Consider the following 12,707-nt stretch of genomic DNA (forward strand, 5'->3'; position numbering starts at 1 on the left):
GATGTTTTCTAACAGTTGCCTCTCAGTTGTGTGTATAAGATTGATTTGTAGATTAATCTGAAAATGCAGAGCTCTTGAGTCTGTTAGACGCAGAATTTTCTGTGCTGTTTTCCATTTCCTTATGCTTTTTGTTTGCCCTCTTTATTTAACTTTGTTTATGCTGCTGAGCTTTTTACTCAAACACTCCCAAGCTGTATACATAAAAGCCTACTTGTGCATTGTACTACCTGCTACAGCCGTTTATCGCACCACCTGGTTAATGGTAAATCGTTCCAGAAGGAAGATATGTTTGCACATAAACATGGACCCAGGGCCCCTGTGTTTACAGTAGTCATGGCAGCACTTAGTTATTCAACAAATAGATCAAACATCTTCCTCTCTGACGAGTGGTAGAGTTTGTTTGTATTACTGGGTTGGGCTGCAAAAGCGAACTTCTCAGCTTTTAGTGCTGTTGCTTTATACTTGTGAATACTTGCGCATTTTCAGCAGATGTTGACTTCCCTTTATTTCTTCTTGATGAATAAAGTTCACTGTGTGAAAATTATTGTCTGATTGAAAGTAGCTAAACGTGGATGTTTGATGAATTCCATCATTATATTCTTTGGCTTCATCGAGTGGCTTTCATTCTTTGCTTCTTGTTATTTTCTTTTTTTGCAGGTGAGTGAAGTCCAGATGCATGAGTCCCGGTCAGAACCAGCAGGCCACACCATACAAGCAATCCACATAGAAAGCAGAAATACTACTGAGAATGAGAGTCAACTGAAGAGCAGCCAGACTCCTCCTCCAGAGGCCCCAGGGGTCAGTCATCCCCATAAGCATTTGTTCAGTCCATCATCGTTAGGTTTAAAAATAACAGCTAGAGATGCGTCGATCAGGTTTTTCTCAACCGATACTGGTTTCCTTTATTTTTATTTATTTATTTGATGTCTCATATGCTGCTTCTGGTTTTCACTGATTTCTTTTTCGTCCCTACGGACTATATCACATGAAAAAACAAAAATACGTTGCAAGATATCTGATAGATGCAGTAGTTTTCAGTCCAATAAAGAAAATTACAAGATTATTCCTATTTATGCATCTAAGAATATGTTACTGACATTTAGTTGATTTTAATTAAACCGAAAATCAAAAACCTTAATATTTTTATATCATTCTGCAGTGAGGGTTTCTGTTATTTTCTAACACTAGATAGGTGTTGGGAGACATGTATAAACGTTGATCTTCAGCACAGCTGATTCAGCTGCTTCCTCCACCCACCAAAGCATGAATAGATTTGTTTTATTTGAACTATATCCAAGCGTCACAGTTTTTCTTTCTCTCACTACCCATGCACTCAGATTACCTAAACGTGTCCTTGAGCCTTTCTGTTTTCTCGTCTCTGTTTCTCCTCTGGGCAGCTCCTTCACGGTGAAAGGGCAAGTGCAGGGTTTGGAGTCGAGGGGGGAGGTGTTGGAGCTGAGGTTTAGAAGGGGAGGGGAGAGCTCAGCTCCTGCTGGGTGGAGGGATCAGTCTCATATTGTTTGTTCTGTTTATGCTCACATCACATAGAAAGCTGGGTTAGATTTTCATAGTTGCTGAGAAGTACTTTTTCAGTGTTCAGAGAAAACCTTTCAATGGAGACCTTTAGGTTTGTCTGACACACCCTTAATTTGTTTTGTTGTAGCACATATATAGAGACAGACCATTTTAATGGGTTGCTTTATTTTCTACATTTGCTAGATTAAAAGATGTGCGACTGTTTTTGCAAGAGAGAGATGTTTGAATTTTTCAGCAAGTGCATGTGTTTTTTTGCAAGTCCATCGTTTTGTTTTTAATCATATCTATTACAACACAGCAGTTAAGTATCTGGTATGAAAGGCATATTGTTTGTTTTTTCCTGCAGGTTTTTAGCATTTCTGTTTGCTGTCAGTCATTTCTCAAAAGAGTTCACAAGACCAGTCTTGCGGGAACAGATCTGTGTTTACACTTAGTTACTCACTGGAATGACTTTCAACAATAACAACAGAAGATGTTTGGACTTGCAGGCTGCCATAGCAACGGGGATTAGACGAAGGCTGTTGTTGTGTTGATGGTGTCCACAGAAAAATAGAGGGGGCCAACGGGCTCTGTCCGTGGGATGGACCTGCCTTTTTTCGTTGCTTTGGCGGCCATTCTGCAGCATGCAGTTTCATAAGAAAGGACAAACCAGGAGGCAGTCCGCTGTTATTGTTAGCCCAAAGCCTGTGTGAAATTCCCTGTCAGTTTGTTTACCCTACTCCAAACAGACTGCCTTTGGAGAGGAATGTTTGTTTGTGGTTCAGACCTTAATTAAAATATGAATCTCAAGTTCTGTTTTTGTAAACAGGCTCTGTGTGCTTTTTTTATTCATTATTTATATCTCTGTGCCATTTTGATTCCTCGGTTTATGTTTACCATAAACAACTCCTGAGCTGTGAAGCTGGTGGGAGGGGGGTGGGGATCAGAGGGTGGTGGGGTTCTGTAATTGTTGCGTGCGGACTCGAAGAAGATGATGCTGTTTTTTGGGTTCTGGCTGTTGTTGTTGTTGTTTTGCTGGAGTTATAATTCCCCTAAGCCATCCTGTGTTTTGGTTGTTTTTGTATTTCTGCTGCTGTTTTTAGCTATAATGTCAGTGCACTCAGGTCATCTTGTTGAGTTGAACTGAGAATTAGAGTAAGAATTTAATAACAGGTGAAAAGACACAATGACTGCTCATTTGGCTCAAGATATTTAATCATATATGGTGCCGTTAGGGGTTTTTTAATAAGCTGATCTGAGCTTAGGCCGTTATGAAATTATTACTGAATGAGAACTTTTAGTATAATTTTATGGTTTCAACACTAAAACTTGAAACAAAAAGGTATAGCATGATCTAATTATTTTTGTTGAAAACAGAAAAAGCAACAATTATTCAGTAATAATTCATATGATACTCAATAACAAGCTATCATCTATTATTCAGGCTATCTGCACAGGTAGCCAACGTGTAACTTGCCAGTTGTAGTTGAGTGATGGGTTGCACTCTTTTAGTTTCCACATTATGACTGTGTGGGTTTTTTTTTTCACGACCAGATTTGTTTCAAAAAAGCCGAATTAGTATTTGTTTGTAAGCAATGGAAAACTTCAGTGTTTCATTTGGCCAATTGACTTGCAGTGTGCAGGAATAAGTGGGGGAGGGGAATAGGGGGAGGTATACATTTCCTAAAAGTCAAATATCTCTTTCTCCTAAGTGCGGGAATGTGTTGTAGCCTTCTTTTCAACCAGCTGACCGAGAGTGTGCAGCACATGTGGGGGAGGGACATCTCTGTGTTAATCTAGTGTCCAAAAAAAACATTGAAAACTCAGATCACTTTCGCTGGCATCTCATTAACAAGGAGTTCCAACCAGCAAAGCGTTTGTAACTTTTTAAAACTGTGGTTTGCCTTGATACTGGTAAATTGTCCATGCCTTATGACCATCGCAAGCGCTGTCAGTTTCTCAGTAGCTGCATACATGATGTCAAACTTAATGTGCGTAACGTTTTTAATCTCGGATGCCAGGCTTTTCTGGTTGAAACGATGGGCTGCAGACCCCAAATAATAAATAATCTATCCAAGTGATGAAAAAAAGGAATACCCACTAAACTTGGTTTTACAGAAAATGCTGCACATGTACATGTCTCCTTACACCTATCTAGTGTTACAAATCTAATGTAAAGTAACAGAACCACTCACCGTTATCCGTTACCCTGATAATTGCTTAATACCTTTATAGTTTTGATCCAGACAGAAGTTGATCAGATTTAACCTAAAAAAGCAGAGAAAATAGTGATGCATTAATGGTTTACATGTTGTTTTTGTTCATAAATAACAAATGTGACAAGTAATCCAACTAGAATGTGAATTTGTTTTAATATTTAGTAGGTTTGAGCAGAAATGTCCAAAAAGACAAAAATATCCATAATAATGTATAAGATTGATAGAGGAGGGACTACAGATTAATGTTATATGAAACATTAATTAAATATCACTTTATTATGAAATACCTAAATTAAAAATGACCTGAAGTCCAGCTGACAATTTAGACCCATCAGTAGGAGCTCTGTTTATGCTTGCTTACATTCCACTGATTAGCCTCTGTTACAGTGTGGATTTATTTTAGTTTTAGTTAAATCTAGTTGGATCGCTGTGAGTAATGTTACTTTGTATCCTGTCTGAACTCTTGTTTCTTTGTGTGTCTGATCTTGTGAACTTCGTTTAGCCATAAAAGCCGCAGCAGAAACGAAGAAGTATTTTTATACAGTGCCTTGTGAAAGTTTTCGGCCCCCTTGAACTTTTCAACCTCTTGCCACATTTCAGGCTTCAAACATAAATATATAAAATTCTAATTTTTTGTGAAGAATCAACAACAAGTGGGACACTGTCATGAAGTGGAATTAAATTTATTGGATGTGTCAAACTTTTTTAACAAATAAAAAACTGAAAAGTGGGCGTGTAATATTATTCGGCCCCCTTGCATTAATACTTTGTAGCGCCACCCTTTGCTGCAATTACAGCTGCAAGTCCCTTGGGGTTTGTCTCTATCAGTTTTGCACATCGAGACTGAAATTCTTGCCCATTCTTCCTTGCAAAACAGCTGGAGCTCAGTGAGGTTGGATGGAGAGCGTTCGTGAACAGCAGTCTTCAGCTCTTTCCACAGATTCTCGATTGGATTCAGGTATGGACTTTGACTTGGCCATTCCAACACCTGGATACGTTTATTTGTGAACCATTCCATTGTAGATTTGGCTTTATGTTTTGGATCATTGTCTTATTGGAAGATAAATCTCCGTCCCAGTCTCTGGTCTCTTGCAGACTCCAACAGGTTTTCTTCCAGAATGGTCCTGTATTTGGCCCCATCCATCTTCCCATCAATTTTGACCATCTTCCCTGTCCCTCCTGATGAAAAGCAGGCCCAAACCATGATGCTGCCACCACCATGTTTGACAGTGGGGATGGTGTGTTCAGGGTGACGAGCTGTGTTGCTTTTACGCCAAACATATCGTTTTGCATTGTGGCCAAACAGTTTGATTTTGGTTTCATCTGACCAGAGCACCTTCTTCCACATGTTTGGTGTGTCTCCCAGGTGGCTTGTGGCAAATTGTAAACGAGACTTTTTATGGATATCTTTGAGAAATGGCTTTCTTCTTGCCACTCTTCCATAAAGGCCAGATTTGTGCAGTGTACAACTGATTGTTGTCCTATGGACAGACTCTCCCACCTCAGCTGTAGATCTCTGCAGTTCATCCAGAGTGATCATGGGCCTCTTGGCTGCATCTCTGATCAGTCTTCTCCTTGTTCCAGATGAAAGTTTAGAGGGACCGCCGGGTCTTGGTAGATTTGCAGTGGTCTGATACTTTCAGTTTTTTATTTGTTAAAAAAGTTTGACACATCCAATAAATTTCATTCTACTTCACGATTGTGTCCCACTTGTTGTTGATTCTTCACAAAAAATTTGAATTTTATATCTTTATGTTTGAAGCCTGAAATGTGGCAAAAGGTTGAAAAGTTCAAGGGGGCTGAGTACTTTCGCAAGGCACTGTACTTCACCCTCTTTTAAGACAGGTACAGTTTTGTTTTCTACAGTATGTAATGATGATGGGTGCAAATCTTTAATAGGATATTTTAAAACAAACAGTATGCTTTTCTTAAGATGATAGAATTTCTTAATCTCCTATTAAAATCTCTTATATGATGTGGTTGAAGTACAAGAGAACTGAAGGAACTGCAAAGCCCTTTGCCAGTTGAGGCCTTTCTTGCTGGTGGTTTTGTACAAACTATACAAATCAGATCGATCAGTATTCAAGCTGACGATTCATGACAGCGTACGCAGAAAAACAAGCTTGACTATCTGGCAACTGATAGGAAAAGGTTTTTGTTACCAAATATTTACTGTCCATTTTCATAATCTACATGCTATCTATGGATAGTTGGTAATAGAGTTTAGGCCTTTTCTGGTCGATGCTGATTTCCAGGTTTCTTTTAGGTCTGACCTGCTGATGTTCAGTGTTTTTTTCGGTTAGAGGAAACATGTGCTGCAGGTTTTGCTGATAGAGGCAGTAGTTTTAAATCCAACATTTAAATGAAGCAACTACAGGATTATTCTGTAGTTGTCCCTAACCTTTTTCGGGAATTTTAATATGCTCAAATAGAAGGTATGAAGAACATGCTGTTGGCTGTTGCACCAGAAATGGAGCGAGCTCTACGTTTTGATGGTAAAACAGATTTTTTTACTATTTGACCTGCCTCTATCCCCCTGTAGTTGGTAATGATCCATCTTTTAGGTTGTTTCAGATGATATTTGGAACTACGTCAGCTGTTTGGTTAGAACAGTTTTACCAAACTTGACCAGCCTACAGATCCCATGCATTGCTCACTGAACCGACATCCTGAAACTTAAGGACCTCCAAAAAATGCCAGGGTTGTGTTTTCCCTGTGTTGTTTGGTTGGCTATGACCTTATAAAAGCAAACATTTTTTAAAACTCAGAAAAAAGAAAACTAATCCTATTGTCAGATTTAAATTTTCTATCCCTACTTCCTTCTCACAAACATCTAGAGAGCTTTTGCTTTTCTGGCATAGACTTGAACCAATCTGATCTTTTTTGTTTGATGATGAAGGTTCCAGTGTCGTTGTCTATGATGACCCCGCCCACCGAAGCTCCACAGCAACTGCAACAGGTGCCGCAGCAGCAGGTCCTCAGTCCTCAGCAGATCCAAGCACTGGTCCAGCAGCAGAAGGCACTCATGTTACACCAGGTAAGAGAACATTAAGCTGGTTTCATATGCTACAATTAACACATGCCCTGCGCTTGCATTACTCGAATGTGATTAATATGACCACAGCAACAGATTCAGGAGGTCTTCAAGAATCAGCAAGAGCAGATAAACATGCAGCTGCTGCAACAGAAGAATGCTGGGATAGTTACTCAAGAGGTAACCGTTTTTAACTGCTCTGCAGAAATACTTATTAGGTAAACAGAAGATTCAATAGCAGTATCAAGGTCATCTTTTTTGCATTAAGGGAAGTATTTAGATGGGACTGGTTTGGCTTTTGATTGCTTGTATTTTTGGCAATGAAATGAAAATTGAATGTTGTGCAAATATAAAATACAGACAGCTGCTGTTTCTTTCCATTCTAAATATTAGATCAACAGAAAATATTATAAGAATGAAAAGTATGTAGAATGTTTGATGACTGATCTTCTTACACAGCTCACAGCCCAGCAGATCGCCATTCAGCAGCAGCTCCTTCAGGTGCAGCAGCAACATCTCCTCAACCTGCAGAGGCAAGGTCTGCTGTCTGTCCTTCCCATCACCCCCACTGTAGCCTCAGGTATGTTACATGTTCTAACCACAGGACTATCTACTGTCTTCCCTGCAATAGTGAGGCTGTAGAGAAAGTTATTTTTTATTGAATGAAAATACTTTCTGTAGGGCAATTAAGTCAGTATTTCAGTAATCCACATTGTAGCACTAATGTGGATAACTTACAACATTTTAGCTTCAGGAACTAGGGCCTTTAGAAGGTCCACCAAGCTTACATTTAGCTAAGATAGCAGGTAAACTTTCATCTTTAATGGATTTATTTAGTGAAGTTGCTTTCTTAGGCACAGATAAAAAATAGTAACAGCCTGCACAAACATGCAACATTAACGCACACTATATCACTAAAAGTATTCGCTCACCCATCCAAATAATTGAAATCAGGTGTTCCAATCACATCCATGGCCACAGGTGTATAAAATCAAGCACCTCGACATTCAGACTGTTTCAACAAACATTTGGGAAAGAATGGATCGCTCTCAGTGGTAACGTGAAAGAAGGCCACCTGCGTAACAAGTCCAGTCGTGAAATTTCCTACCTCCTAAATATTCCATCAGCTGTCAGCGGTATAAGAAAGTGGAAATGTTTGTAAATGACAGCAACTTGGCCATAAAGTGGTGAAGCTCATAGTGCACAGTTGCTGACTCTTTGCAGGGTAACTTGGTACAGACCGCCAAACATCATGTGGCCTTCAGATTAGCTCAAGAATAGAGGTTCATTAAATGGGTTTCCATGGCCAAGCAGCTGCATCCAAGCCATACATAACCAGGTGCAATGCAAAGCGGCGGATGCATTGGTTTAAAGCACGCCGCAACTGGACTCTAGAGCGGTGGAGGCTCATTCTTTGGAGTGATCAATCACGCTTCTCCAGCTGGCAATTTGATGGACGAGTCTGGGTTTGGCGGTTGCCAGGAGAACAGTACTTGTCTGACTGTATTGTGCTAAGTGTAAAGTTTGGTGGAGGGGGGATTATACTGTGGAGTTGTTTTTCAGAAGCTGGGCTTGGACCCTTGTTTTCAGTGGAAGGAACTCTGAATGTGTCCGCATACCAAGACATTTTGGACAATTCCATGCTCCCGATTTTCACATGTTATTAAAATTGTTTGATTTCGTGTCGAGTATAAAAATGAATATATGTCTACATATACTTTCTTTGTATTTCTGAACAGTCTGGACTCAAAATATATCAGATAAATTGAGTTTATGTAAGTTTGCTAACATATGTCTTTACATTTGACTGTAACTTGTTTTTAAAACACATTTCATGCTTCTAATACTTCGAATATAAAATAAATTTTACATTAAACTGAATGAAAGTTTTTTTTGGGGGGGGGCAATGATTTGTTTAGCAGGAGGCCCTACTGACCAAACCAATAAACCTCTAACACTTCAACAGATGATTTGGTGCTCTGGACAGGACAGAACTTGATCTGATCTGATTCAATCATTTGTTTTATAATGCAAAATAGCTGACTCAAATGACTTGTAGTGTAACTGCATGCATCTCTGTTTAAAAACTCTGTTCATATGTGCATTTTCAGGGTGTGAGAATGGCAGCGTCCTCTCTTCTGGTGGAGATATTAGAGAGTCTTCCGGCCAATCTACCACCAATGGTCATAACACTCTTCTGAAGAGGAAAGAAAGGTTTACAATTTACTGTTTTCAGTTTCTGCTCATATATACCTGGATTCTTGAAAGGTTCATTATTGACTTTTGTATTTTGTGCAGTGGGTCACAGGATGAAACCTCCCAGAACAACCATCCTTTGTATGGAAACGGCATGTGCAAATGGCCTGGATGTGAAACTGTTTTTGGAGATTTTCAGGCATTTATGAAGTGAGTATTGAATCCTGTCTATAAAGTGGCATGTATTAACTATTTTTCCTTTATTTACCTACACTCGACCATTATTACAGCTTTATTCTCTTTGTATTTGTTTATGCCTAGACATTTGAACAGTGATCATACACTTGATGACAAGAGTACTGCACAGTGTCGTGTGCAGATGCAGGTTGTTCAACAGCTGGAACTGCAGGTAGGGAGAATGCAGTTTTTTTTGTTTTTTTTAACTACAAATCATCATACAAATACATACGAATTATCTTTCCCAATTATAACTTCATTAAATTAAAAGTGTCATCCTGAGTTGCTGGGAAAACACAGCTTTGTCAAGCTAAATGTGGACATACTTGTAGTTCTGGTGTGTTTTTACACCCTCCCTGGAAGCAGAGGTGTTGTGTTAGGATCATTACAGCACTCAGGAACACTTTGGATGTCATGTAACTAAAACTGTGAATTCACCATCCTCACCCTCTATTTTGGTCCTCCATCTAACACAGCTGAAGAAAGACAAGGAGCGACTGCAAGCTATGATGGCTCATCTCAAATCCTCTGAACCCAAACCTGCAGCTCAGCCTGTGAGTACTCTCCCATAACTCTTTCCTTTTTCCTAACAACTTCTGTTTTGCTTGTAGATACACACTTTTCGTGTTTGTGTGTGCGCAGGTGAATCTCGTGTCTTTTGCCCCGGCGACATTGCCCAAAGGCCCTCCTCCTATGAGTCTTTCTCAGAGTGCCACAGCCCCCTCCACACCCCTGACACCTCTCTCTGAATCCCCCTCAGTCCTCACTCCAAACAGCATGTTCACTCCCGTACGGAGGCGATACAGCCGCTCTGTGAGCCAAGGTACCGAAGAGATCAGGATTATAACTGTAACATTTACAGACCTTGTTTGAAAGTTTGATACAACTTGAACTTTCCAACATTACAAACACAAACTTTATTGTATTTTATTGAGATTTTGTGATGGACTCACATACCAAAAAGTAGTGATGATAGTAGTAGTAATGAAGCCCTGAAAAGTGTGTCTTGCATTTCTGTTTAGCTCCCTTTTACCCCTGATACCCTTAAATAAAATCTAGTTGTACCAGATGGCACCTACTTAGTAAAAGTGGACATTAGTGAACAAACATCATCATGAAGACCAAGAAACACAGCAGATAGCTCAGGTATAAAACTGTTGAGAAGTTTAAACCCGGTTTAGGTTATAAAACAATATCACAAGCACAAAATAATCCTACGGGCTGTTAATCCAGAATATCACAGCTGTAAATCTACCAAGACATGGTTGTCCACCTAAACTGACAGAACAGGCAGAGAGAGCAATAATCAGAGAAGCAGCCATGAGTAACTCTGGAGGAGCTGCAGAGATCCACAGCAAACAATGTACTCTTTCTTCTCTTTTACAATTATGTGCTACTTTCCCTTGGTCTGTTGCATAGATCCCAATAAAATACATTAAAGTTTGTGGTTGTAACATGACAATATTCAAACAAGTGCAAGGGGTATAAATACTTTTGGTACTGTAAATAAACAATTTCTTTTTCTTGCATATTTTTCTTGTATTACAGATGTTTAAAGTGCACAAACATGTTTCTCTACAGATATAATTGATAATAAAGAGTTCTACTTGAGCACAGAGGTTAGACCTCCATTTACGTATGCATCTCTCATAAGACAGGTAATACATCCCTGCCATATATGTATTTACCTTACATGGCTGCAGATATATTGAATAACTCTTTAATCTTTTAGTTTGTAGCTTTGCTTCCCATAGCTTTATAACTCAGATTAATATATTATTGTGAAACAGTGATTCTGACTCCCTTTTTATCTGTTTTAGGCTATATTTGAATCACCTCGCAATCAGCTGACATTAAACGAAATCTACAACTGGTTCACAAGAAACTTTGCATATTTCAGGCGCAATGCAGCTACTTGGAAGGTATGAATAACATCACACATTTAAAGATAACAACAGAAAACATCTGATAGTATTTACATTTAGGTATAATTTACATCAGGTTTGTGTAATGGTGCAATATGCTTCTTGAATCTTCCAGAACGCCGTCAGACACAACCTGAGTCTGCACAAGTGCTTCGTCCGTCTGGAGAACGTGAAGGGAGCCGTGTGGACGGTGGACGAGATCGAGTTCCACAGACGGAGGCCTCAGAAAGCTGCTGGGAATGGGTATGTACACTGTGGGCATCAGGACAAAACCTTGTGTGCTTTCGGATCTTACTCGAAGACAGGTGCCCAACATCGAGAAACTTGATCTTGTCACTCTGCCTCACACGCGCATGATATTTACTGTAAGCAATTGTTGGGGCTAAAAAGCCCTGGGGCTGTGCTTCTCAAGCATTGAGTACTTGTCATGTTTGTAAAACAAAATTAAGGACACTGAAGGGCATCTTGACATCTTTAAATAAAATATGACAACAGCAATACTGTGGACATTTAAATCAAGTCAGTGCCAGTACAAGAAGGGTCAGTGATAACTTGTGCTGAATAAATCACTGAGCTGACTTGCGACGGATGAAGTGAGAGGCAGAGTTGGATGCAGTTTGCACAAAAGAAATAAATGTAGACTTAAAAAAACATTGAAAAGTCCCTTTTATAAATACTAACATTTTATGAGCTGTTTTTATTTTTAAGTGCATCATGTGTCACATTGACTTTGCTCAGACCTTTCAGTTGGAATAGCTCGTTAAAAAATAACTGCTATTCAGATATGCTTTGCTTCTGTTTGATATTCAAATAGAGTGGGAATAGCTTGAAATAATTCAGATTTTTCTTTTTTTTAACAGCCTAGATATGGATGCATCCATGTTATATACATGTGTGTAAAAAGCCACATAATAAATTGCAGGTTTTTTTTGCAGTCTCATAATTTCACACTTAAAAACTTTGCACTTTAAGCACCATTTTCTTTTGGCCATTTCCTATGGTGGCCAAGAGGTGCAAACCAACATTAAAGCTTGAGACAAATGTGCATGTCAGAAAACAAATTAACATTTGAGAAAACTAATTAACATTTGAGAAAACATATTAACATTCCAGGACACAAATTAGCATTTCATAAAACACATTAACATTTGAGAAAACAAATTAACATTTGAGAAAACAAATTAACATTTGAGAAAACAAATTAACATTTCAGGACACAAATTTGCATTTCATAAAACAAATTTACATTTCATAAAACAAATGAACATTCCAGGACACAAATTTGCATTTCATAAAACACATTTACATTTGAGAAAACAAATTAACATTTCAGAAAACAAATTAAAATTTCAGGACACAAATTAGCATTTCATAAAACAAATTTACATTTTAGAAAACAAATGTGCATTTCAGAAAACAAATTTGCATTTCATAAAACACATTTACATTTGAGAAAACAAATTAACATTTCAGAAAACAAATTAACATTTCAGGACACAAATTAACATTTCATAAAACAAATTTACATTTTAGAAAACAAATGTGTATTTCATAAAACACATTTACATTTGAGAAATCAAA

The 12,707-nt window shown here is 38.5% G+C and overlaps 1 protein-coding gene across 1 annotated transcript in view; it reads left to right on the forward strand.

The window, feature by feature from the left end:
- Positions 1-642: 642 nt before the first annotated feature.
- The window catches only part of LOC124876642 (forkhead box protein P1-B-like), a 14,414-nt gene continuing 2,349 nt past the window's right edge, over positions 643-12,707 (forward strand). Inside the window, exons 1-12 of the mRNA XM_047379619.1 lie at positions 643-798; positions 6,634-6,771; positions 6,859-6,948; positions 7,228-7,348; positions 8,880-8,982; positions 9,067-9,174; positions 9,286-9,373; positions 9,678-9,755; positions 9,844-10,024; positions 10,783-10,859; positions 11,022-11,123; positions 11,242-11,369. Coding sequence (XP_047235575.1) covers positions 673-798; positions 6,634-6,771; positions 6,859-6,948; positions 7,228-7,348; positions 8,880-8,982; positions 9,067-9,174; positions 9,286-9,373; positions 9,678-9,755; positions 9,844-10,024; positions 10,783-10,859; positions 11,022-11,123; positions 11,242-11,369 — 1,340 coding nt within the window. The 5' untranslated portion in view covers positions 643-672. The remainder of the gene's footprint in view (positions 799-6,633; positions 6,772-6,858; positions 6,949-7,227; positions 7,349-8,879; positions 8,983-9,066; positions 9,175-9,285; positions 9,374-9,677; positions 9,756-9,843; positions 10,025-10,782; positions 10,860-11,021; positions 11,124-11,241; positions 11,370-12,707) is intronic.

The sequence above is a fragment of the Girardinichthys multiradiatus genome, chromosome 1 (assembly GCF_021462225.1).
Source record: "Girardinichthys multiradiatus isolate DD_20200921_A chromosome 1, DD_fGirMul_XY1, whole genome shotgun sequence".
NCBI lineage: Eukaryota > Metazoa > Chordata > Actinopteri > Cyprinodontiformes > Goodeidae > Girardinichthys > Girardinichthys multiradiatus.